Genomic DNA, 25,149 nt, shown 5'->3' on the forward strand with positions numbered 1-25,149 from the left:
CCCCCCCCCCCCCCCCAAAAAAAAAAGGGCCGTGGAAATCCCTGCCCCCCTGCAGGTGGCCGTGGGGAAACTCCGGGGGGGGGGCCGTGGGGAGGAAATCCCAAGAGCCCCTCCAATGGGTTTTCCTCCTCCAGGTTGGGCAGCGAGGACCCCAGGGAGCTGCCAACGCGAAGAACCCCCGTGGTTTTTTTTTTTGGGGGGGGGGGCAAAGCCATCCCGAACGTCACCACCCGCCGGCGGGGACAGCGAAGGAGGAAGCTGCGGTTAGCGCAGGGCACGGCCTCGTCCCGAGCGCCCCGACGCACTTTTGCCCCAGATCATCGAAGAGCTGGGGACGTGTGCCCACCCCCCCCACCCCCCCGGCCCCGTCGCCAGCTCCTCTCCATCCCCGTGAGCAGCAGGGCCAGGCAAATCCCAGCCCCCCCAACCCCTTCTCGCGGCCCCCAGGGAACGCGTCCTTGTCGGGAAGCGAATTCTTGGCAGCGGGAGCAAAAACAGAGGCGAGCTGGGCTCGTTCCGGCGGCTCGGGGCAGCGCCCGGCACATATTTCCCCGGCGGTGCCAAGCTCTGCGGCACAAACAAACGCCGGCGCATACTTGGCACCGGGCTGGAACAGCGCGTCCCTGCGCAAACAGCCGGCCCCAGCCCCTGCTTCGGGGTTGGGATCGTAAAATTGCCGATGTGGGGGGGGGGAAAAAGGGGGAGCGGGGGGCACCGGGAGCCCCCCGTGCACGGCCCGGAGACGGGGCCGGTGCTCGTTTGGGAGGCAGGAGGGGGAAAAATGCCCCTCACGGTGCCCCCGGGGCTGCTCAGCTGAGGAGCGGCGTGGTGCTGGGGACAGGTCCGGGTGTCCCCAGTGGCCCCCAGCACCCTACGGGGGGGGTACAGGGGTGCTTCAGCCCCCCCCCCAAAAGGATGGGGATGAATTAGGGGCGAGCGTTGCTCTGCCAACCTGCTGAAACCCCCCAGGGTTTCCACCTGCCCCCCTCCGGCACGCAGGAGCTCAGCTGCCTCAGCCCCTCCTGCCTCAAAGGAACCCCCAAAAAAGCCCCCTGGGCATCCCGACAGCGGGACGTGACCCCGCGCCACGCCGCAGTCACGTTCCGGAGCTGCTCTTGCTGCTTCTCATCCTCTGTCGTCACAGTTGCTTCCTCCCCGTGTGCTGGGGGAAGTCGTGGTGGCGGAGCTGTCCCCTCCCTGTCCCCACTCGGCACAGGGGTGGCCCCGCTTCGCATTTTTCCCTATCTTGCCTTTTTTTTGTTCCCCCCCCCCCCTTACTTTTATTTTTAAAGCACGGCCCGCTAGAAAAGAAGAGAGATGAAGATGTACAAAATTATATATATTTTTATCTATACGATTCGTTATCTATTTACAACACAGCTGGGACAGGCAGCAGAGCACGAGGAGGCCGTGCAGCCGCTGCCCTGGCCGGGTCACGCAGGGACCGGAGGGGGAGCTGAGGACGTGGCGCGCCCGTCCCCGCTCCACTCCTCGTCCCCCCCCCCGAGGGAAATCCCCTCGCTCGGGGTCTCTCCGAACCACCCAGCAGCAAACGGGAGCAGCCCCGGCAGGGATCGTGGCGCCAGCACTCGAAACGCGCCCGAGGAAAGCCGTACCTGTGCCGCCCGCTGCCTCCCTCCTGCGGTTTCTCTCCCGTCCCATTGGGAATCCCCAAAGCCAACGGCGTCCGCTCGCCCTCCCCTCGCCTCCGGAACGGGGACGGAGCTCGGCTCGGGTTCAGCGCGGCCCTCGGGGCCCTTCCGCTGACCCTGCACAAAGCCCCTCGGCCGCGCGGAGCCCCGCAGCCCCCGCGCCGCCCTCGCTTTGTTTTTCAAGCCTGAAACCAAAAGGCAAGAGGGGGAGAAAAAAATAAAATAATCATAATAAAAAAAAATCATCTCTGCAAGCAGGGACGGCTCCCAACAGGGTGGAAACGAAGGCAGCAAACCGGCTCGCTAAAAGGAACTGCCCAACCGAATCCGCCGAGCGTGGCCCGGGCTACCGACACCTCTGCTAGGGTTTGGTGTGTGTTTGCTGTGAATACTCATCAACTACGTGGATTCTGGTGCTCCCAGCCCTACGGTACAGTGAAGTTCAATCCAAATAACCAAAGAAAAAGGAAAAAGAGGGAAAAACCAAAACCAAACAGCCTGCGAGCGCAGGCTACCCGGCCAGCTTGCTGGTCACAAGCGAGGATTTTCTCTGCGGGAGGTCCTGCGGCGTGGGGATGTGGTCTCCCGTCACCAGGTTCTTGTCGGGCCCCGCGCTCGGCAGCTGCTTGTTCTTCATCTTCGCCTTGGCCATGTTGTAGTCGCCGGAATCGAAGTATTTTTGCTGAAAAAGGGGGAGATGGGGGTTGGGTTACTTTGAAGCGGCTGGCGGCACTCGCAGCCGAGCGGCGGGGCACGGCCGAGACGCGCGCGTGGGGCCACAAACGAGATTCTTTACGGGGCCGCCGGGGTCGGTACACGAAATGGGACTGCAAGGGGAAGGGCACAGCTGATTGAGCTCATCCCGGGGGGGGCGAGCAGACGGCCCGCAGGCACAAAGGCAGGATTTTTGCCCCAGGGAGCAGAGCCTGGCCCGCGCCAGGGCTTCTGCTGGCGCCACGCAGGTCGCAGACAGGAGCCCGCAGCCAAAACCGAGCAGGGAAAAAAGCCCGCTTCGTGCCAAGCAATGAAATAACCCTCCGGGGTTTTTGTTGTTCTTGCTTTAGGAACTGGCACCTCAAACCGACATTCCCGGCGTTTGTGTCACCGACAGAGCAGGCACAGAGGCCCCTGAGAAGGCAGCACCGAGCCAGCCCCAGCGCGGCGGCGAGGAGCCATCGTGCGCTCGGAGCTGGGGAGCTCAGAAGGGATTTGTGTTCCCTGCCCCAGCCTCTGTGAGGAGGAGAGCCAGCAGCAGCGACCCCAGCGGCTGCAGCTGGCTCTGAGGAGGATTTCGTTACATTTCCAAGGAGCACGGTGAGAGGTTTGACGCTGAGGTGCGGCTGCCTGACTCGCTGGCGTTCCCCGTGCCCTTTGCACCTGCTCAGAGCCTGGGGAAGGGAGAAGAGGACGTGGCCGAGCAATAAATACCCCTTTCTGCAGCCTCTTCATGAGGAAGTCGGAGCCTCCGGGCTTCTGGCCCAGGTTGGGGTATTTCGCCTTCAGCTTCGCCTCTTCTGCTCTCTCAGGGATGACGATTTCCTTCTCTTGCGCATCCTGGAAAATAAGAGGGGACTGAAGGCGCTCCAGCCCCGTGGGAGGACAAAACGCAGCCGCGACACCGCCACGGGATCTTCACCGGCTTCCAAACACTGCCGACTGCTGCTGGAGGAGCTTCTTCCCCCATCCAGGAGGGTTTTTTCGAGCCTTTTCTCACGGCTGCTCCCTGCCAGCAGGGCTTGGTGCTGGCAGAGCCAGGTGGGGACCTGGCCCGGTGGCACTGCGGGGATGGGCCCTGACCTCTGGGAGCAGAGCCCCACAGCCAGCGCCGGTGCAGGCGGATTCCCCGGATAACCCCAGGGCAGCTTTCACCGGTGCTTGCGGCATCCCCGCGGGGCACAGCTCGGGCCTTGTCACCCCGCCCGGGCGCATCCCGGGGGCTGCGGGGCCCAGCCGGGAGCCCTGCGAGGGATGGCCCCGGCCCCGGCCCCGGCCCCGGCCCCGGCCCCGGCCCCGGCCCCGGCCCCGGCCCCGCACCCCCAGTATCCCACAACCCCCCGCGCTCCCCTCCACACAAGCCACCTTTTCCCCGCCTCTCCCGGAAGTCCCGCCCCCCCCTCCTGCCCCGCAGCCAATGAGAGGCCAACGTTACTCAGAAGGAAAGCGGCAGCAAGCAATGAGCGAGCGGGGAGGTGAAGATTGACGCGCTACCCAGCCAATAGGGAGCTCGGAGGGCTCGCTACGGGGGTTCCCACCTGTTTTTCCTGCCCGGGTTCCTCCGTGCGGGTGCCGGTGCCGAGCGGGGCGGCCATGGCAGGGAGCGGCGACCCCGGTGGATCCGCGCTGCCTCCGCGCTGCCTCCGCGCCGCCCGGCCCCGCTCTCTGCTCCAAAATGGCCGCTGCCGCCCCCTGCCGCCTCGGCAGTCTGACGGACAGGCGGCCATCCAATGGGAGCGGGGAGGAGGGTACGCTTACATCACCTCCAACCAATCAGCGGTCGCGGGGGGGCGGGGAGAAAGGCGGGGCTTAGCCACCCCGGCTGGAGCTGCGGCGGGCCAATGGGAAGTGAGACAGCGTGAGCGCGGAGAGGGAACCCCTCAGCTTGATTGACGCTGGAAAGAACCAATAGGCAGAAGGACTGAGGCCGGGGACCCATTGGGGGGGGGGGTGGGGCGGGACTTCAGCTCGGCTGCAGGAGCAGGCCCGGGCGCCTCCTGGCGGGCCGCAGCCGCCCCTGGGACCCCTCAGAGTTCCCAGTGCCCCCCAGCGTCCCCCGGGTGCTCCCAGTTCCCCCCCGCCCAGTGCTCCCAGTACACCCCAGTGTCCTCAAGCACCCACACTGACCCCCTCAATGCCCCCAATGTCCTGAATTGGGGCATCGTCCTGGTGGCCCTGTGCAGGACCCTCATGGCCCCATAATGTCCCCATGGTCCCGCCATAGCCTTGTGGCCCTGCAATGTCCCCACGGCCCTATAATGTCCCCACGGCCCATAATTTTAGCATGTCCTGCGATGTCTCCATATGTCCCCGTGTCCCAGTTTCCCATAGCACCATAAAATCCGCATGACCCTGCATTGTGCCCATGTCCCTGCATTGTGCCCATGTCCCACACTGTCCCCATGGCCCACAGTGTCCCCATGGCCCTGCACTGTCCCCACGACCCATAATTTTCTCAAGTCCCACAACATCTCCATAGCTCTGAAATGTCCCCATGTCCCATTTTCCCATAGCTCCATAATATCTGCATGTCCCTGCACTGCCCCCATGTCCCACACTGTCCCCATGTCCCACACCGTCCCCACGCCCATAATTTTCTCAAGCCCCGCAATGTCTCCATCCCCCTGAAACATCCCCATGTCCCTACATTATCCCCACGTCCTGCAACGTCCCCACGCTGTCCCCATGGCCCCGTGCCTTCCTCACGCCCCCACGTTGTGCTGCAGGCTCCCTGCCCGCGCTCCCCACAGGCACCAGCAGCGACCTGCTGCTTTTCCTGGTGGCCCCAGGAAGGTGCCCACGAGGATCTGCGTCCCTGGGGACAGGTCTGGGTCTCACAGAGGGGCCCTGGGGTGCGGGAGCCCAGCCTGGGGTGTCCCCGTGCCACCGGCAGCCCCAAGGACCTGCCGTGCCACAGCTGCCGACGCGCCTTCCACCACCAAACCCTTTTATTAGAAGGAGGCTTAAATACCCAGAAACACATTCATATTCACTGCGGGGAGTTAAAGTGGCAGAGGAGAAAGGAAAATAATAATAATTAAAACAAATAAACAAAAAAAATCACAGTGAGCTCTTCCCCTTCCCAAAAAGGACTGCAGGGCAGCACAGCCCGGAGGCTCGGGGCCGTCTCGCAATCGCATGCAGGGGAAGGAGGTGAAGGGGGGGACTGGGTTGTTCCTGACGGGGGTCTGACCCCCTTCCCATCGCGATTTGGCCGGTGAAGCGCTTCGGTGCCGTCACAGCAGGCATTCAGCATTGCTGGTGGCAGTCACCTCCGCTCCCTGAAGGCACCAGCCTCTGTTTGCAGCGGCCCTGGGGCCTCATGCCCAGGGGAGAGGGGGCCCAGGGGGCCTCATGACCCCCCAGATCTGGGCCTTGCAGAGCAGAGCCTCCCGCTACCACCCGGTGCCAAGGGAGCCCGTGGCCTCGCGCCGAGGCAGGCGAAGCTCTGCTGCCCACCCCGCAGGGCTTCAGGCCTTGTTGAAGACCGCCAGGATGGCCCAGATCATCTCCGTGCCTCTGCCTTTGGCAGCTTCCACCTCTGGATCTGCGTCAAGGACCTCCTTGGTCCTGTTCATCGCCACCTTGTACCGGTCGTCCTCCAGGCTGCTGAAAGCGTTCTCCAGCACGTCCGAGGAGTGGGCGAGCACCAGGAGAGCCAGAGTCCTGCGGTCCATGCGGTGCGGGTCACCCACCCAGCGCTCCAGCACGCCTTCCTGCAGCCTCTTGAGCAAGCGTTGCTTCTCGGCGGCGTTGCTGACGGGGTGCGTGGTCATGTCGAAGAGGAGGAAGTTCTGCTTCTCCGTGGTGAGGATGCCTTTCTCCACCAGGCTCTTGGCGATGCGCTCGCGCACGTTCCGCAGCTGGTACTGCAGCTTGAAGGGGTTCCAGGTCTCCCCTGAGGAGAAGCAAACTGTGTCGGAGGCCGGGGTGGATGGAGCCTGGCTCAGCCCCAGGCTGCCCGGAGGAGCTGTGGATGCCCCATCCCTGGGGGGGCCCAAGGCCAGGCTGGAGGGGGTGGGGGCAGGAACAAGGTGGGCTTTGAGCTCCCCACCAACCCAACCCAACCCAACCCAACCCATCCCAAGCCACGCCACGACTGTGACTTCTCTCTTGCTGTGCCTACCCGTGAGCAGCTCTATCCAGGTCTGCACCGTTTCTGCAGGCTCCGTGGCCTTGATGTGCCGGAGGGTCTCGTCCAGCAAGATGTCACCCGTTGGAGTGTCCGACTTCAGGTGCACCTGGGAGGCCAAAAGGACGAGGCGCCATCAGGCTGGGACGCGGGCAGGCATTGAAGCATGCCGAAAAGCCACCGCGGGGCGTGTGAATGCATGTGTGGGGGACACACGGGATGGCCGGCACCCATGACACCGCCTCACCCCTTCGGCCCCATCGCCATCATCACCTTCCTGTCCAGCAGCCGCTTCTTCCTGGCGGTGAGGGGCTCCAGCTGGATGCGGCCCCGCAGTGCCAGCTCGACGAGGATGCCGCCGCGCAGGCCCGGGGAGATGCAGTCGTTCCAGAAGGAGGTGTAGCCCTGCAGGGATGGGGACACGTGTGATGGTGGGGACAAGCAGCCAGAGCCCCACAGCAGTCCTCCGTGCCATCTCCACAGACCCCCCACCCCCAATGTCCCCTCACAGAATCAAAGAATCACAGAATCATCAAGGTTGGAAAAGCCCTCCGAGCTCATCTGGTCCAACCACCCCCCTGCCACCACTGTCACCACTAAACCACGTCCCCAAGCACCACGTCCAACCTTTCCCTGAACACCCCCAGGGACGGGGACGCCACCACCTCCCTGGGCAACCCGTCCCAACGCCTGACCGCTCTTTCTGAGAGGAAATGTCTCCTCATTTCCAACATGAACCTCCCCTGGTGCAACTTGAGGCCATTCCCTCTAGTCCTTTCTTCATGGAAAAGGCTGCAATGAGCTGGGCAGTGCTTGAGTCAGGCCAAACTCAACACCTTTCACACCAGGTGCTCTTTTTGGAGCCCTGCCCTGAGAACCACGGGCTCTTGAGTCCATATGGTGCTGGGCAGAGCAACGAGAAGGTGCAGAGGGCTGGGAAATATGGTCCTGGAGGGATTGCTGGTTGCATGGGGTTCTCAGTCTGGGAAGAGATCTGGAGGCAGGATGAAGTCAGCGGGCCCTAAGGCATAAAAGCCAGCTGCAAAATGAAGGGAACAGCCTCTTCTCCGCCTCCACTGCGTGGCAGACAGAGGCCGGGGCTGCAGCTGCGGTGGAAGAGATTCAGGATGGCCCCAGGACAAACTCACTGCACCCGAAGGGTGGATGAGGCCGGGTGCTGTGCCCTGTTCCTGGCCCTCACTCCCTTTCCTTGGTGCTTTTCTTTGAGAAAATGGGGAGGAAGAGGGGAAAGGGCAGCTCTAAGAGCTGCTGGGAGACCACAGACAAAGCAACCCAAGAAGCCTTTCCCAAGGCAGGAAGGCCAAGAGCTGGCGGCCTCCTGCGTAGAAGCTTTTATAGTCCATATGGGTAACCTCCTGTCCCCAGCGTGTCTGTTTGTACAGTGCATCTGGACACCGGGTTGTTCAGCTTGCTCAGCACAGGGAGTCATAAAATAAATTAAAATCTTTATTTGCTTTCTTCATTTCCTTGTGAGCGAAGACAAAGCAACCCTTCACGCTTGCCCTGCTAAGACATGCTGATTTCCTTCCCTGGGAGAGGCACTGTGGTTTGTTTTTTTTTTTGCACGTGCCCTTTAGGATCCAATTCTCTGAAAAAGGGCACAGAGGTGAGCAAAGGCTTTGGTTCATTGGGCTGGAAGGCACATTTCGCCCCCCAAATTTTAAGGGGTCTGAAATCAGAGACGTTGAAAGCTCCTTGGCTAATATCAGCTCCTGAAATCAGACGGGTCGCAAATGCTGGTGTGCATCCAGTGTCCCCTACATGGACAGACTGGTACTTAAAATAATGAAATTGCATTGTGGGCGCATTGGGTTCAGCTAAAATTGTCTTTTTAATTATTATTTTTTTAATTATTTCCCCCTGCTCATCAAAATGAGGGTGGACCATGAGGTCTGCTGCCCGTGTCTTGCCTTCAGGTAGAGAAACACGGAAGGACAGGATGAAAAACAAACAAAGGAGGTGAGAGACAAGTCCTTCTCCCCTTAGCTGTTGCGCTCTCCTAACTTCCTGGTGGCTGTGGGGCCATTCCCAGGAGTACACAAACCGTACCAAGAACGCTTAACGTAGCCCAGGAAGGAAGGAAGCCGTGCCACGCTGCTCTCAAATATTTGCTCCCAAGTTATTTGCGTGATGCTCCCCTGATAGCCCCGCTCTCCTGCTACTCCCCGCTGAGCTTGGCAAGCCCTCAGCTGCTGGCCAGCAGCCCCCTGCCGCATCCGTCCCTGCCAGAAAACCACGGCCAGAGCAGGGCCGGGGACATGAGGCGCCTGCCCAGGCTCATTCAAGGACCACCGGGACCCCAGGGGATGGAAGCACAGGCACCTCGCACCCCTCTGCACTTGTCGCTGCCTCAGGAAGCGCCTCGGGCCCCTGCTGAGCCTCCCCTTGCCTCATTTTCCCCGTTTTGGCTGAGGGGAGGAGCAGTAGCGCCGTGCCCCGAACCAGGTGAAGGCATTGATGTGGAGGAAGCAGAAAGGTGCCGAGCTGTGGGGCCGATAACCAAGCGCTCCGATCGCCCCCGGCGCTGCTCAAGCAGCGAACGACAGCCACCGGGGAGCTCATCCCGCTCCAGCCACTTTCTGTCTCCTTGCCCCCTTCCCTCAAAACCTGCCCCTGCCGTTTCTCAAAGAGGGTTTTGGCGAAGAGCAAACGGCGCAAGGGCACCTCTGCACCCCCGCCGGGGCTGGCACACGAGGTGAGGCCCCCGCTGCCCAATGCCCTCGGTGCTGGCAGCGAGCACAAGCGGGTGGCCGCAGCGCCGCGCAGCCCTGTTCCCCCCACAGCTCCCCGCAGCCTCTGCGAGCCGCCCTCGCCGCTCAGCCCGAGGGAGGTTTGAGCTGGGCGGGCAGAGGCTGCTGAGGGGGGACCCGAGGAACCCACGGCGCCTCCACCACGAGAGCCTCACCCCCAGGCAGCGCGGGGCTGTGGGTTTCCCTTGAAGCCTCTCCTTAAGACCTGCAGCCTCGCTTGAAGACCTGCAGCCTCGTTTCAAGACCCGCAGCCTCGCTTTACCTGCTTGTCCTTCAGTCCCAGGAGCAGCACCTCTTCCATCAGCGTCAGGCGGGTGCCTTTGGAGTCATCGTCCTCCGGGTCTCTCTCTGCGGCCGCCTCTTCCTCGTCGTCCAGCTTCTTGCCCACGCTCCCACCCGCGTCCCCGCGGCGGCCCCGGTGCGTCAGCGTCGTCATCGCCACCCGCGGCCGGGCTGAGGGCCACGCACGAGGGGCTGCGGCTGGGACCGGCCTCCAGAGGGGTCGGCGAGGCGATGGGGGAGGCTTCGCCCTTTTTCCCCCGGGGGAATCACAGCTCGCCTGCCCGCCCTGCGATGGCTGTACAAGAGTCACCGGCGGGGAGCGGCCGCCCGTCGCCCCGTGACGTGTTTGAAGCAGGCGGTTGTGCTTCCATGGAGGTGGCGAGACATCGGGTCGGCGACCGAGCCTTCACGCCCAGGCGACCTCCGGCTTGGCGACGGGGTTAAGAACCCGGTTCATGCCCGGGGACTGGTGGCAGCACCCCGGGGCAGCCCCGGCTTCTTCTCGGGATTTATCCCGGTGGCCTCCGAGCCTCCCCTGGCCCCAAGAGCTGAGCTCGGAGCCTCGCTTGGAAGTCCGGAGAGCGGCCGGGGGCGAGGGTCGGGGCTGGGGAAGGAGTCGAGAGGCCGATGAAGGAAGAGAACCCGGGACAGCGCTGCCCGGGCTCCGGTAAAACCCAGCGGGGGGCCGGCACCGGGGAACGGAGCCGCCAATGAGCACGGGGGGGGGGCGGCCCGGGACGGCCCCGGGGGGGGCGGTGCCGGCTGTGGCCGGGACAAGGCGTGCAAGGGGCATGCAAGGAGCATGCAAGGGGCGTGCTGCTTGTGCAAGGCATGTGCAGGGCGTGCAAGGAGCATGGTGCTTGTGCAAGGCACGTGTGAGGCATCAAGGCTTGTACAGGACATGCACAAGGCTTGTGCAGGGCATGGAAGGTGTGCAAGACATGTCGCATGCTGGGGCAAGGGGAAGGCTGTGCACAGGCTCGGAGCAGGATGAGCACGGGTGCTGCGGTGAGCACAGACACAGGAATCAACGCTGCCAGAGCATCAAGGGGGCTACAGGAAGGCTGGGGGGGTGATGCTTTGTCAGGGGGTGCAGTGGGGGGATCAGGGTAACTGCCTGAAGCAGAGGAGGGACGGTTTGGGTCAGGTATCAGGAAGGAATCCTTCCCCAGGAGGGCAGCGAGGTCCTGGCACAGGCTGCCCAGAGGGGCTGGGGGTGCCCCAAGGCCAAGCTGGATGGGGCTGGGGGCAGGAACAAGGTGGGTTTTGAGGCCTCTGCCAACCCAACCCTTTCGCTGACTCTGCGGTCAGGAGTTGCAAAGGAAATCGTGTTAAATCACCCTGCAAAGCTGACGAAACCCGAGGCTATGCACTGGCAGCTTGTGCGAATTAAATCCCGCTCACCTGGTTCAGCGCGGTGAAGAGAAACACGTGGCTGCGACCCGCACCTCGACCCGCACCTCGCTGCCGGTCACACGTAGGGCACGGGGCAGCACCAGGGGCTCTCAGCACCACGACTGGAGCTGGAGATGCCCTGGGGGGCTGCACCGTGCCCCTTGCTGCCCATCTAAGGAAAGTTCCACATCTGCGGGGTTTTGCCCCATTTGTTCTTCCCCGCATTACCTTAAGACCCCTAAGCCTACTCCAATAAGAACGTGAATGAAACACCCAGCCACAAATGGAATGCTGTTTTAATGGAGAAATATGATAAAAAGATGTCACTTTAAATTCAAATATATCAAGAAATGCTCAGCTATCCACATCCAAACACAGGAGCTGTGCAACAGCTTCCCCCCACTTCTTTTACACTACATGAAAAAATAACAAGTGTTTTGGCAGAACAATCCAGCACCTTCTCCAATTCCTGCAATTCATCATTTCTCATACACGCAGGCTTCTCTTTCAAGTCATCTCACACCATGAGCACAGATGCCTGACAGAGGCTCATGCCATTTGTAAATACATACGTCCATCTGGACACAAATCCTGGTATTTTGGCATGAAATATGTGGGTAAAGGTAGGAAGAATGCATGTTTATTGTTCATCTGGTGCCTTTGGTCTGGAAAGAATGAAAAGAATCAAACATCCGTAACTGTTTCAGTTCTGCTTGCTTTGTGGTAAAACCAAGAACTGTAACACAACTTCACAGCTTTCCTAAACTTGCTCCAGGAATTAAGAAACCTGCTCCAGGAATTAACCCCGAGACTCCAGGGTTTTGGGCCCTGTAGGGCAGGTTCTGACCAAGGAGTTCCTCAGCTTTGAAATACAGCCCAGAAAACCTTACCAGTGAAACCTCACCTCGCAGTTAACGAACAAGCGCCATCAGGATTTAAGCACATTGTTAGCAGGGAGCCCAGTCCCCCAAATCGCCTTCGTTACAGATTTTTTTAAAATTTTTATCCCGGAGTTACATCAGCAGCCAGCCTCTGTCTTTCCTGATGGGGATACAACCTCCTACGGAAAGGAACTTCTCATTTATTCCACGGGTCGTCTTGGTAGATTTTCCCTTAGAATCCACAACATTTTGACTGCAAATAGAACAAGGTCCCTAAAAGAACATTTAAATGTTAACAATCGCATTAAACAACCAAACAGAAGCGGCGTGGAGAAGCGAACAGCCAAGAGAGGGGTGTCTAAAACTGCTCCTTGGGCTCGCTGATTTTCCTCCTTTTCGGCAGCACGTCTTGACTGGACGAGGGTTCGGCCTGCAGGGAGAAACCAGGCACAGGGTTACAGGTCGTGGCGCTGCACGGGCTGCTCCTCGTTGCCACCACGTCTAGTGAGGGGAAAATCCACCCCAAAACCCGGGCGCGCGAGGTGCTGAGCGCCCAGCTCCTGCTGCTCCCCACTGCTCAGAGGTTTTAACACCCGGAGAAACATCGGGGCACCAAAGTTTTTCCAGCACAACCACCCCCCCACCCCCCCCAGCAGCTGATTTCCTCTGATTTCCTTCCAACATTCTGCTGAGGAACGGATTGTGCAGTGCTCCCAAGCGTGACCTCCATCAGCCTTTCTGGAAATAAGGCAGCTCCTGGTTTAGGGGAAGACCACCAGCAACCATCGAGCAGTGCACTACGAATCCTCACACAATCACTGTGCCCTAACCTGCATTAAAACTAACAAAAAACTTCCCCAGATGCTGACAGGAACGATATTCCTTGGCCCTGACATCCGTTTTCCCTTCCTAACTGTAAACGTTCAGCCTCCCAGAGCTGAAGCTGCCAAGCTCAGCTGGTAAATCGAGGCAGCAACCACATCCAGATGGGACCCGACACCTTCCCAAAAGGCCGGATTTCACCCCAAATACAATTTCTGCTCCACCTGTGCAAGACCAGGGGAATGTGGCTGCCCATGAGTAGCCCGGACTGGAAGACTCATTTGATGCAACGTGAATAAGCAAAGAACTAACGGCTTTTTCTTGCTCTGAGTCACGGATTTGATGTTACAACCTCGTGTTGTCCAGGTAAAACCACCAGCAAGCACGTGGCACGCTGGGCTGCGCTTTCTGCGGGCACACACTCCTACCAACAACGGATTAATCCAGCAGGGAATTTGGCTAAACGTGTTCTCAAAATACAAATCAAGCCAAACAAAGTTTTCCTCAGCCTGTGTAACTGCTCAGTGCTCACCTTTTAACCCTTTGCAATAGACTTTTCTTTTTGACACTAAGAACCCAAATGTGCTGAAAGCGATGGGGATTTTAGAAGTGACAAGGATTTCATTTTTTTCAGCATGAGCTGTAAGAAAGGTTGGAGTTTTATTCACTGCTTGCAATGGAAAAAAAAAGTCTTAGAGAAGAACAGAAATAGAAGAAAACCTGATACTAACAGTGTAGGTTTGAAATATCTTCCCGCTTCTTGTCCTGCTCTCTGACATATTAAGTTCAGATGTCTTACTTGCCAAATGATCAACCTAAAAGGACAAAATAAACGTTTGCTTGTCACAGCAGTAAAAAAAAATATACACAGAGGGTTCAGCGTGCAAAGAGATCTGGCTCCGCTCACCACAGCGCCTTACCTGAAACTTAAATTCAGGAGGATTTGCAATGAAATCAACAGCACGACTTCTAGGCAGGGGTGTTAGACAGCCCGGGCAGATCAAAGCATCAGGTTTTTATACAGTAAATCACTCAGTTACCTGGGACTACCCTGCACTTAAGGACCTGTGTTTGTAGTCCCCCACATTTAAATTATAACATTTTGCCTTTATTTTTCCTTTTTTTCCAGGGAATATAGTCTGAGTTTTAAGCCTGAGGAATAAGGCTGTATCTTGGGTTTTAATCAACGTCTTAAAAATCAAGTTTTGAGCTGCTGGAATTAGAAGAGAAACTTCTGTCAGGCAGAGCTACGGCGATTTATAAACACGGGAAATTGCTCTTCCATTTCTTGCAGCCTCAGTCAGACCGGCTGTTTAGTCTGAAAACTGATCAGAGCACCAGCCTTTGGTTATTCCTTCTGACTGCTGTAGAACATTAACCATTTTTGTAAAACACCGGGAATTAAAATCTTAACGTGCTCTGTTGCTGGAAATACTGACCGTTGTAAACAAACCTCCAGCAGATTACTGATTAATCACTTGAGTTAACTCAAAATACGGAGTTGGAAGAAGCTTCGCAAAAGCTCTCGCACAAGGTGAAGGTGGCAGCGCGGCTTCCGTACCTGGCGATTGGAAACGTACAGACTCCTGTTCTCTCCAGCCTTCGTAACGTCATCCCCTTCGCGAGGGAAACTCGGTTCTGTAAAAGTTGTTAGATAACAAAGCACACAGTCGGCAACGCGCTAAGAGCCTCTTTCCACCGCAACGCTTCGACGCGAGGAAAACGCGCGCTTTTAGGTGATACGGGCTCACGCGTGGCTCTTGGGAAGGACGGGCTCGATCCCCAAACTCAGCTGATCGCTGTACTGCTCAACACCCTTCTACATCACAACTCGCTCGCGAGGATAAAGCCTCACGGGTCGGTTTTGTACTTCTGGCACGCTTCTGCGTGTCCCAAAGCACCGCCAGCAGACGGCTGGTGCTTTGTAGCCTAGCCACATACAGCTGAGGACCTCTGCCTGCAGCTCCAGGTCACAAAAACCAGGCAGGAGGAGGAAAGAATGAGCTCAGAGAGCTGGAGAGGTTTTTCTTTTTCCTTCTAACCCACTGTGTTTTTTCCTAGGATCCACATATGAGCACAAACTGGTTAGAGGCGACAAACAGGTTTCTTCAGACAGGGAAATGACTAACTGAAGTATTTCAGGGTGACAAGCGCATTTTTCTCCCAGTCTCACAGGTCCCATAAAGAAGCCTTACACCAACCCTGCGAGACAAGCTGTTCATCATACTTCTACATGGTTTTTCATGAATTCTTGTGAGTTTCTCGAAGCAGGTAAAAGCTGCATAGCTTTTAGTGGGTCCTGCAATTCTGCAGCCTACTAACATCAAGAGAAAAAGTGGCTTACAAGCGCTCTTTGCTACGCATTTCCATGATTATTTGTCAACAGCATGGGAATAGCAAGCTGTTTTTGAGAAGTTGCACATTTCTGAAGAACAACTGTAATGCCACTGTTTACATACAGAGCCTGGGCAGTGCTGGATACCCCAATCCATTTTTTAAATATCCAGGCTCAATTTGCTTTGTCCCACTGCCTCTGCAAGCACTCAGACACCACTACAGCCCCAACAAGCTGCTTGCTGTTGGAGGACCAAAAGCCTTAGAACTAACAGGGCTGCTGGTTTTAGTTACACGGGAAGGAATGTCTGGAAGTTTTTAATGGAAAAAAGGTGTTAGTGCAGTCTGCAGAACCACAGTTAACACTTCAGAGCAGATAAAACTTAAGGGGAATATACAAGGAGAACAAACAGAGCAAGCAGCAGCAATAATGGGCATTTCTTCTATGAGCACCATGTGTTTATCTCCACGGCAGCCTCTACATCTGCAACAGGAAAACATTTTATCATGGCTTCTCATCCAAAGGCTTCCTTCACCCCCAGTTTTGGTTGTAAAGTGCCTTTAAAAAAAAAACTCGTCTTGAGCAGCCTGTTCTTTTAGCTATCCTGTTTTACATGAGAGCATCAACATTCCAGAGCATACTTGTCTACGTTATCTCTGCTTAATCTTCTCTCAAAAAGGGCACTCGGTTCCTCTTTCATCCTTCCTTGCTGTGTTTGAAATAGTTGATGTACAGCAAGAGGCTGTCAGGATGGCCTGGGTGCCTCCTGGTAGCTTCAGAGATCTGCAAGCAGTGATTCACCCTTCAGCTGGGTAGCCTCGGGGCTCAGACTTTGCTCTCTAAGTGAATCCGAAGGGAAATCGTTTGCCATTTTTCCTCCTCGTTTCTCTGAAGTCTTAAGAGAGAAGCTTCTGCTGGGAGACGCCCAAGGACAGCGTTTGCTGTAGCATGTTTTGAACCAGAGACAGTCTGGGTTGGCCTCAGGGACGCTGAGTAAGAAAACCCTGAGTGCTTCCAGGGAGCGCGCCTGGTAGCGGCTGCAGCCAGGGTGTTGCTTTATCGGCACTTCTGCGCTCGGAGCTTACAGCTGAGGACGTTTATATGACTCACGCAAGCAAGCAGCACAGACTATTTATAAAGAAATTCAACACCACCAGGGCTGCTCTGCAGCAGAAAGGATCGGTAGGAACTTCCCAACGTGCTGCATTAACAGGAAGGATCTAACTGATGATTGATGAAAAGGGAGAAGGAAGCTTTATCTTGTGGTGTTAGATTATCAGAGTGAGATTTCGTTCATATTCTCTGCAGAATTCTCAGCTGAACTGCTTACTGAAGTTGCATGAAGCTTCAATAGGACAAGTTCATATCTTTGGTACCTTCTGGAGAAGCACTGCCTGGTAGGCTGCAGCTTGGACTTTGCTTTTTGCTGCTGCTCACGTTGTGTGCATAGTTTTACATTGACAGATAAACGTTAGGATTTTACTGCAGAAAACCCAGCTTTGCCAGAACTTGCACCCACTAAAACTAAACCAGTTTAAAAAAAAATAGTAATAACTCGTGTTTATCAAAGCATTTCACGTAGCCAGTGTGAGAAAAGGGCCACTGTAAGCCGTGAAAGCAAGCAGCCAGAAAAGCCGCTGAAGTAGCCAGTGGCACAGACACAATCACACAAGGAACCATGAAACGAGAAGCACTGCAACAAGCTCCTGACTGTACCAGGAATAGCAAACCGCAGCGAGGAGCCGCTGTGAGAAGAACGTGCGTTTTATGCAGAGGTATTTTCACACGAAATTCAGCCCACCACAAATTAAACTCTCCCGTGCACGAGCCCCGATGGTCTTCATTCATTCACAGCCACACAGACTGAAGCAGGTATGGACTGCAGAATCACGCTGCTGTCTTACATAAGCATAAAGAGAAAGGTGGCTAGAAGTGGTATTTTGCCAAATTTAGACTCTAAAGTCTGTAATAACGGGCTCAAGAGCACCTGGGACTACTCCAGCAAGTACTCTACTTAAAATTAACTACATTAGTAAAAACAAAGTAATAAAAAATCAAGTGGCAAAAGATTTCTTCTAAATACGTAACACGTTAGGTTTAGCTTATCTGATAATGGAAGATCATGATTTTGGAACAGGAAAGCAGAGATGTCTGATTCCTAACCAAGTGCTTCACAGAACAGATCCACAACAAAACAAAGGCACAGCAGGGTACATGAGGAAAACACCGCAAATCTGAATACAGCAGCCTACAGCAGGAAACTGAGCATTTCTTTGAGTAGCATCAGGAAAGAGGCACAAACTGAAGAGACTTGAAAAGGAGATATCAATTTTACCTTGAGCTTCCGAAGTATTTACGTGATTCTTATCTTCCACTTTATTATCTAACACGGGGTCCTCCTAGGTTAAGGAAAAGGTCCGTTACTTAGAGCAGACATAAAGAAAAGTTTCTACTCACAAACTCTTAGGGACGGATCTTATTAGATGGATTCTTGGTGAAACAAACTGCTTTAAAATAAACAAATATGATATGGGATGTACAGACTAGCTCAACGGTAGTTATCAATGCAAGCATACATTTAATTCAATTACTGATAAACATGTCCAGGATATTAAAACCGTAACAGATGCTAGGAGGAAACCATCGGTGCACCAGCTGCTGCCTTTGTGTTGCTGGTGGAACAGTGATGGAGCCGTGCACAGAGGCAGGGGGCTGCCAAACCACTGCTGGGGAGGAACTGGTGAGGAGGACGAGCCAGAAGCCCTGGAACTCCGTTCTCACCTATGGCCAGCGTGGATCAGCAGAGGATTTCTGCACCTAACAGCCCCAGAGTGTTCCCTGCCACCTGCCCACCGCTCAGCGCCATCTCAGAGGCTCCGGCACCAGCAGGATGCGTGAGCCTGTCAGCACGTTCAGGTTTGGCTCTGTGCTTTTCCTGAGAGAAATCCCAATCCAGAACCAAGCTGGGTTTACCCCGCTGCCCAAGAGCAAATTCAGCCCCGGTCAGCACCGCCTGGCCGCAGTGGATCACTCGGGACGAGCACGGGGCAGCCGCAGGGAGGCTTCAGGGTGGCTGGAGCTGAGCAAGCAGCCAAGCGTACCCACAGCACACCAAAGCTTCCTCCCTTGCTGCTCTTCTCCTGCCTCGGAGGGCTCCCAGCAGCGCAGGCACTGTGCTGACACATTTGTTCCATACTGCTTTAATGACAGATTGCTAACTGGAGAAGTACAATTAGAAGCGTGCTGAATACCTGCTGTGATACTTCAGTGTATCTGCAAATACCACATCCCTTATTACTACCTTAACGGGTGCAGTAGGATTAACAGCCCCTTTCACATTTCAATAAGCTGCATGAAGCACGTGAGCTCTTACATCCATGTGCTGGCTTTCTTCTGGAACATCTCTGTCCACCTGGACGGGCAGATCAGTATCTCCTCGCTTCAGGATGCTCTCGTCAGCGTTTTCCATCCTCTGCTTGTCAGTTGTAATTTTAACCTTCAGCATGTGGAAAGGCGTTGGCACTTCACCCATGTTAAGATGCATTGGCTCTCCCTCAAATATCATCCCCTCACATTCACCCTCCTTAAAACCAGGAGGCTGGTAATCAGGTGGTGTAACTGCAGGGAAGAACACACAAAGTGCTGCACTGTAACAAAACCTGCTCTTGTCAAACTGACCTCAGCTTGTGCGGCTAAAAGACTTCTCTTCTTTAAACACAAAGAGCTATTCAAAAAAACGGTACTGGGGGAGGGAATAATCAATACTCCATTTGTACTACATGAAGTTCCTTTTCCCCTACACAACAAAAACAAAACGATTTGAAAGAGTTATATGAAAGGAGATGAACCAGGAACTCCAGTTTTTCACTACAGAGCAGGAACAGGCACTGAAAGCAGAAGCTAGCGTCAGCCATTTAAACAGTTGGAACTGATCTGGCAAACAGGTCACATCCTAATATACTCAGGTGAACTCCTTTCGTTTTAAAACCCCATTGAAATCCTTGCTCCGATGAAGTCAGTTGTAAGACTGTGCTCCTACAGAGAGATCAGATCTGTGCTCCCCTTGGATTTTAGGAACTGTCACAAGAAATAATTAAACGTGGGAAAAATTAACAAGTCCCAGCCACCACCAAGATTATGCATGAGAATATTTCTTTGTTTTCAAACGTCTAAGCACAGCTGATAAATTAAGGTAACAGGAAAATGCTACCTTCGTCGTAATAAAACAGCTTCATGGTCAGGCAGACATCATTTGGTAACGGACCGAGGTTTTGCATCAGAACGTAAATCTTGCGGATGAGGAGGATGCTTGCCTTCTTGGTGTCTGCACAGGTGATGGGGGAATCACTCCCTTTGTCCTTGCTAGGAACGGACACAGCGTTCAGCTTTTTTAACAGACCCAACGGTTTCAGTATTACAACACAGGCGTGTTGGAGAAGTGGACATCCCATTTCTGAGATCACAAGGACTGCAGCTCCTACCACCACCTAGTGAGCTCTCTGTCCCTTGTAAGATCAAAATCTGAGCCAGGAACGTCAGGGAAGCGTTAGGGTGCAGCAGTTGTGACCAACAGCTCTATTTTATGTTACACAAGGCTTAAAAACAGATCTGAAACAGAAGCTGGTACATTTGAAAGCCCCAGTCCTGCTAGGTCTCTCAAGCTTGTAGTATTTCAGGGGCAGCAGGTAACGCTCCTGACTTTGACAGGAAAGGTTACTGATACGGAAAGATTCCTGAGGGACTCCTGGCATCCAGCTCTGCAACATCCAACTCGTGTTCTACAAGCGGCTGCCCCAAACCCCACCTTACTGTCACTAAAAACGGAGAGGTCTCGCTCTCCTGGCACACTCCCTGCTCCCTCCTCCTCACAGCCACCTTCCCAGCTGCGTTCCCTGGAAGTTGTCAACATCTTTACAAGAGCCTGATCATTTCCCAGAAATACCCCAGGTTAGAGAGGGGTCGGAGGAACAGCAAGCAGCTGTGAGGTATTTCACAAGCCCACACAGCCTTTTGGAGACACACCTGAAACGGCAACGGTCTCAGATGTGTCTCCCAGCTCCGCAGACGCTTCTCTTTCCCTGCAGGGTGGCAAGGAAGCGGGACTTGTTCGCAAATCTAGTGCACGAAGCCAGCCTGCAGTGGCTGGCTCCCATCTCCTGCCACCGCGCGACTTTCAGAGGTACGTAACCAACCTCTGGTCAAAGGATTGCAGCACTGTAGCCCACTCCACCCTTGTTTTGAGTTTAAAAAAACATTTTATGCCAGAGAAAAACTGGAAGGAGTATGTTACGCAAGGAAAGAACTTGTCACGTTTCAGTATTTGTTTAGAACAAGCCACTTCCTTGTAGCTAAGAAACATCTTTTGACTGCGTAGTTAACAAATACCCTCATGATCCGCTAAAACCATTCACCGTATTTTAAAAATAGCCTAACTAATGAGGATGCATTGATAAAACTGGTCTTAAGATCCAGATTTAAAAGAGCAAAAGCCAACCAGAAAGTCTGAAGCTCTTACACTGGGGTTGGTGCACGCAATGAACTTTAAAGCTAGGGAGCAGAGCAGTCACGGTGACAGTACCTGCTGAAATTCAGGAGTGGCCCGTTGTGGGTGTACTTGAATTTGAAGTGATAACATTCAGTAATTGTCTGCAAACAAACAGCAATTGTTAAAGTTGTCAAGCAAACAGCTACTGCTGCTGCTTCTACTCTGTCATCTATTAACTTTGTATTTAAACAAAACCATGATGGCTCTTCGCTCCCGGCCTGAAATACAGCATAGGAATACTCTGACAGTTTTAATGCACGCTATATTAATCAAATCAAACCAAAAATGTAAAGTTCTTCCCTCTCCTCCCCCAGAATCACCACAATGAAATGTTTTAAAAGAAACTTCAGCAGGAGCTTCTAGAATTATATACAGGTGAGAAAATTCAGTCCTACTGCTCATACACAGGCGAGCTTCACTCTGCCTATGCCATCACCAGTCATCAAGGAAATTATCCTACCAGATTTACCTGAGGATCTTCCGGGTGGGTATAGACCTGTATTTTTAAAAGTAAAGAGAGGAAACAGATTAAGAGCTGTACAGACACCTAAGCGCGGATCCTTAGGGCAGTGCGTTACCTTTGACGTACTTACCGCTAGGACAATCATTCTTAGCTGTTGGAAACATAATTAAAGCAAGAAACAATTAGATATACTCTACAGCCTGTTTCTGTTTTGTATCTTTAGCTCTCAAAACCAACTATGACCACTGCAGGCCTATTTGAAGAAATCAAGCTCTTCACATGCTTCGCTCATCTGCTTAAGAAAGGATTCGCTTTTCTGGCTTAAGAACATCCCGAAGCATCCCTGACTCAGCGTCTCTACGTTCACAGAACACAATCCTGAGGTGTAGCTAAATATTATAACAAGCTAAAGCAGAGCTACCCTGGACCAGAAAGTCCTTTAACTACAGTGGCAGGTAGTGGAATTGTGTAAATGAACACTCCCATACACTTAAAATAACCAAACGATACGAGACGACTTACGTATTTCTTCTGCAAGGCATCATAGCATCCTAACATCCTGCAAAAAGCAAAGAAGATTGTCCATCCAGTCCTGATTAGAATATCCCCACAAACTTAAAGTCTTTGTATCGCCTCACTACTGCTGTAGCAAAACTAATGCTTATTCCATGATGTCTTTTTCTTAGTAATACATTTTTTTACTTACAAAGTAAAAATATGATCTATAAGGAAATAAAACAAGGCAATTGTGTGCTTAGCATCATCAAACTTGGATTCACAAATCAGTTTATGAGCACTTCAGCTGAACACGGGCATCTCTGAAGCACAAAGGAGTTATTATTTAGCTGCTGGAATTTTACGCGTGCAAACAGGACACCGAAACTGACTCTAATTTCTCCCACAGTTCTTTTGAATACAGTCAACGAGCAGGCATTGTTTTTGGCGTGTGGGCGATGCTGAGTTACAGAACGCTGCTCACCTGGAAGCGACAAGGTGCTTGCACAAGCCCTTGCCAGCGTCCCCAGGCCGCTGTGCCACCGGCCTCGCACGCTAACGCTTGGTGCGCGAGGGCAGGGCGACGTGCCGGGTGCTGCCCAGTCCCCTCTGCCACAGAAGATGCGAACGGGCCACGGGTTACAGGGAGGAGGCCGTTGCCCTCTCTGAGGGACCCAGTCACGCCTCCAACATCACAGCTCAGCACCTCCAACCCCTCAAGGCGGCCGCTGCGAAGCCCCGGCCGCTGAACTGCTTTGTTTCTAAACGCTCGACCTCTCGTTCTGGTTTAAGCGTGAAAACAACACAGGCGGTTTTTAGAGAGGTCCTAAAAATAGGAATGTGGCCTCTCGACGTCCCGACGCAGCCTGAGCTTGACCACAACACGTTCTGTGCATGGACAGCGACTCCGGTTTGTTTCCTAAAGGGTTCGATGCAGCCTGCAGTGGGATTAAATCCCGTGCACGAAGTTGCTGCACCCTTCCCTCTATCCCACAGAACCGAGAGGACCTCAGGAGTCACCCAAACACTTCTGGAAGGAAATCAAAGCCACACCTGGAGGCACCCAGGAGTGAAACAACTGCAGGCAACACCTGGGTAATCAGAGGGCATCCCAGCAGTGAGAAAGTTTGAGGTACTTAAGCCCATTCTCCAGCACAGCTGTGAAGGAATCCATTGCCCCAGGCAGACAAGAAACACCCCAGGTGCCCTGTGCCTTAGGTACACCTTCCTAAACAGCAGGGAGGGTGGCCAGGAACGAAGGAAAACAAGAAATACCTCCAGTCCCAGCTGAGGGACTCGACTGTGTGAACGTGCAAGGGGACTACCACCTGCAGAGACCACTCTGGTTTGGAATAGGAAGGCCCACAGCACCACTTAGGCAAAGTTAGAGCCAGACCTTTAAATACGAGATGCAGAACAGCAACAGGTTCACTTCTCATGGGAACACTGCACCCCCTAGCCAGCTAAAGAGGAACGGCTGGTTAGATTTTGTTAGATTTTTCGCATTCATCTGCATCTTGAGCGTTCTCCTGTACCCACGGCAACCAAACACGGCACGCTCACTCTCTAAACAATGACTGGTGCTCTATTAAACGCCGAGGTGTGAGCTCTCCAGAAGAGGAACTGAAGAAATCCATGCCAGCTGTACCAAAATGCATGCGTTTTTATTTTCCGGGTAAAAAAACCTGCTACTAAAAACACTGCCTGGGCAGTTGTTTACTTGCAGAAAGTGAAGCTTTCTTTGTAGTTGCAAGCTAGAAAGGGATCTTTCAGAGCTCACACGCTTTGTATGTGTGCTACGTGCACGGGAATTCACGTACCATTTCACCAGCTGAGTAGAGCCAGGACAGTTCTTGTCTTCCCTCAGGATTTTGACACACAGATCTCAAAACAACAACAACAAGAAGTCTTTAAGGACCAAGTTCTGACACTAAAAGCGAAGTTCATTCTCCAGAATTGTATGCTAAAGGTAGACTATCATTTACATTACTTTAACTGTTTTAATCCCTGAATCAGCATCAGCCCTATCTCTAATAAAACTCAGTAATTAGATTAGTCATTTCTTGTTACAGTCATGAGAAATAGCTACTGCCTTTAATTAAACGACCCACATTTCTTTAATGACCGCCCCGTGCCACCGTATCGCGCAAAGCAGCCTGCCAACAGCCTGTTACCATCCAGGTATCTGGTCCCATAGGCGCTTTCAGGAAAGATCCCTCTCAGATAGGTGATGCAGGACACTGCTACTGCCAGGAGCCTCTTCACCAGCGTCAGGGACTGCTGCTCAGTGGTTATTTTATTCGGGAACACGACCGCACTCTGAAAGAGAAAAATAGCTTCCAACATCAAACATCCAGACTGCGGTCTGTTCCGCTGCCTACCTAACATTTTAATTGACAAGTATTTATAAAACTGAGCATTTTCTTTACGTTTTTAGGACACTGCTGATTCCTACCAAGCGTATGACCACAAAGTTCAGACTTTTATTTGGCTGTTTTGTCACTGAGCCCCTTTATGCATATTTAAGCGTTGAATTAGCGTATGATTTTCAAACGCAGACATCTTACACAAAGCACCTGGGTGCGTTATTTCGGCTAAGATTCACCGTGCTTTCCTTTATTCGAATAACACCCTGGGCTGAAACACGAGAAAATCGTACCGCGCAGTTCTTCTGCTTCTGAGCGGTTGCCATTTGCTGATGCTCTTCTGGCTGTTAAGAAAACACCTGCGTTAACGCACGCACAACCACTGCTCAGGAGCACATCAAGCCCATGCTGCAGCTTTTATCAATCCAGGAGCTGAATCTACAGGTGTTTCCTGGGCCATCCACCTCCATCCGTAAATAAATAGCAATTTAAGTGAAGCAGTACAAGATGCCTGATGTGGTTTAAGGGAAAAGCTGCATGAACTAAGAGCAGAGATGCGTGTACATGAGCAGAACCCACCCTAAACCACCACTTCCCACCTGTGTCGACACAGACCTTCCCCCCCCCCCAATAAAATTAAAATATTTGGGGCCTCTCGGCATTATACAGGAGCCTTTGGAAGGGATCCTGTGATATGTTAACACCAGCCAAAGGCAAACCACGTGGCTTTTGGCCAATACCTCCAGACTTTGATTGTTATCCTTCACCATTTAAATGAAAACACACAGAAACTGAGCTTTTTTTTTCCTGTTCCAACTGCTTTTTGACAACCTCTACCATTCAGTGGTGCAAGCACACGGCACCAACACCCCAAACAAGCCTTCCACAGCCCTGTCTCCTGAAGTGAGATGCACCTAAATGAAGGAAGGTAATCCTTTGCAGCCCAGAAAATACACTCGGTTGAAAATACACCTCCAGTAAATACAACACCAAGCTGAAAAGGCCGCCCACAATAAACAAAAGGGCCTGAAAGAGACTCGCCAACAGCGACCCCAAGAACCCCCCCGGACCGCTCCTCAGAACGCAACTGGGCCGGCCCGCCCCCTCCCCTCAGCTTTTATACCCCATGGGGGCCGTGCGCAAAACAGGGCGGGGCTACGAGCTCGGCACGCGGCGCCGCGGGCCGGGCGCAGCCCCGCCTCTTCTCTCAGGCGGCAGAGGGGCTGTGCGCAAAGCTCCCAGTACAGTCCCAGTACAGTCCCAGTACAGTCCCAGTACAGTCCCAGTACAGTCCCA

General features: G+C 53.9%; 3 protein-coding genes across 7 annotated transcripts; all 3 read right to left on the minus strand.

The window, feature by feature from the left end:
* Positions 1–1,274: 1,274 nt before the first annotated feature.
* ENSA (endosulfine alpha) lies at positions 1,275–4,087 on the minus strand. Its single transcript, XM_035346691.1, has 4 exons — positions 3,905–4,087; positions 3,081–3,206; positions 2,003–2,334; positions 1,275–1,955 (listed from the first exon to the last, which is right to left on the minus strand). The coding sequence occupies exons 1-3, from the start codon at positions 3,959–3,961 to the stop codon at positions 2,164–2,166; spliced, it is 354 nt and encodes a 117-aa protein (XP_035202582.1). The 5' UTR covers positions 3,962–4,087; the 3' UTR covers positions 1,275–1,955; positions 2,003–2,163.
* Positions 4,088–5,335: 1,248 nt separating this feature from the next.
* Positions 5,336–9,773, minus strand: GOLPH3L (golgi phosphoprotein 3 like). Its single transcript, XM_035346690.1, has 5 exons — positions 9,532–9,773; positions 6,772–6,903; positions 6,493–6,607; positions 5,758–6,264; positions 5,336–5,694 (listed from the first exon to the last, which is right to left on the minus strand). Exons 1-4 carry the CDS (start codon positions 9,703–9,705, stop codon positions 5,837–5,839), a joined length of 849 nt encoding a protein of 282 aa, XP_035202581.1. The 5' UTR covers positions 9,706–9,773; the 3' UTR covers positions 5,336–5,694; positions 5,758–5,836.
* A 1,451-nt stretch (positions 9,774–11,224) lies between these two features.
* Positions 11,225–24,865, minus strand: HORMAD1 (HORMA domain containing 1). Of its 5 annotated transcripts, none has more exons than XM_035346685.1 (14): positions 24,826–24,865; positions 24,147–24,197; positions 23,662–23,806; positions 23,308–23,371; positions 21,515–21,551; positions 21,123–21,143; positions 20,999–21,025; positions 20,563–20,630; positions 19,195–19,346; positions 18,358–18,602; positions 17,320–17,383; positions 14,211–14,287; positions 13,383–13,464; positions 11,225–12,266 (listed from the first exon to the last, which is right to left on the minus strand). In XM_035346685.1, the coding sequence occupies exons 2-14, from the start codon at positions 24,177–24,179 to the stop codon at positions 12,028–12,030; spliced, it is 1,254 nt and encodes a 417-aa protein (XP_035202576.1). In that variant the 5' UTR covers positions 24,180–24,197; positions 24,826–24,865; the 3' UTR covers positions 11,225–12,027. The 5 variants fall into 5 exon arrangements, with proteins under 5 accessions (XP_035202576.1, XP_035202577.1, XP_035202580.1 ...); XM_035346686.1 differs by lacking the exon at positions 24,826–24,865 and adding an exon at positions 24,768–24,786; XM_035346687.1 differs by lacking the exon at positions 24,826–24,865 and having other exon boundaries at positions 12,065–12,257; positions 13,381–13,464; positions 24,147–24,291.
* Between the last annotated feature and the right edge of the window lie 284 nt (positions 24,866–25,149).

The sequence above is a fragment of the Oxyura jamaicensis genome, chromosome 25 (assembly GCF_011077185.1).
Source record: "Oxyura jamaicensis isolate SHBP4307 breed ruddy duck chromosome 25, BPBGC_Ojam_1.0, whole genome shotgun sequence".
Taxonomy (NCBI): domain Eukaryota; kingdom Metazoa; phylum Chordata; class Aves; order Anseriformes; family Anatidae; genus Oxyura; species Oxyura jamaicensis.

Excerpts from the sequence above, each read along its gene's own strand:
- HORMAD1 (XM_035346685.1), bottom strand. The coding sequence starts at position 24,179 with ATGGCAACCGCTCAGAAGCAGAAGAACTGCGCG. Across the intron at positions 23,372-23,661 it reads TGGGACCAGATACCTGGATG|ATCTGTGTGTCAAAATCCTG; the intron begins GTAACAGGCTGT and ends TGTTGTTTTGAG. Across the intron at positions 21,026-21,122 it reads TAAGAATGATTGTCCTAGCG|GTCTATACCCACCCGGAAGA; the intron begins GTAAGTACGTCA and ends TTAAAAATACAG.
- GOLPH3L (XM_035346690.1), bottom strand. The coding sequence starts at position 9,705 with ATGACGACGCTGACGCACCGGGGCCGCCGCGGGGACGCGGGTGGGAGC. Across the intron at positions 6,904-9,531 it reads TGGGACTGAAGGACAAGCAG|GGCTACACCTCCTTCTGGAA; the intron begins GTAAAGCGAGGC and ends CCATCCCTGCAG. Across the intron at positions 6,265-6,492 it reads CTGGATAGAGCTGCTCACGG|GGGAGACCTGGAACCCCTTC; the intron begins GTAGGCACAGCA and ends GCTTCTCCTCAG.
- ENSA (XM_035346691.1), bottom strand. The coding sequence starts at position 3,961 with ATGGCCGCCCCGCTCGGCACCGGCACCCGCACGGAGGAACCCGGGCAG. Across the intron at positions 3,207-3,904 it reads AACCCGGGCAGGAAAAACAG|GATGCGCAAGAGAAGGAAAT; the intron begins GTGGGAACCCCC and ends CTTATTTTCCAG. Across the intron at positions 2,335-3,080 it reads TGAAGAGGCTGCAGAAAGGG|CAAAAATACTTCGATTCCGG; the intron begins GTATTTATTGCT and ends CCCCTTTTTCAG.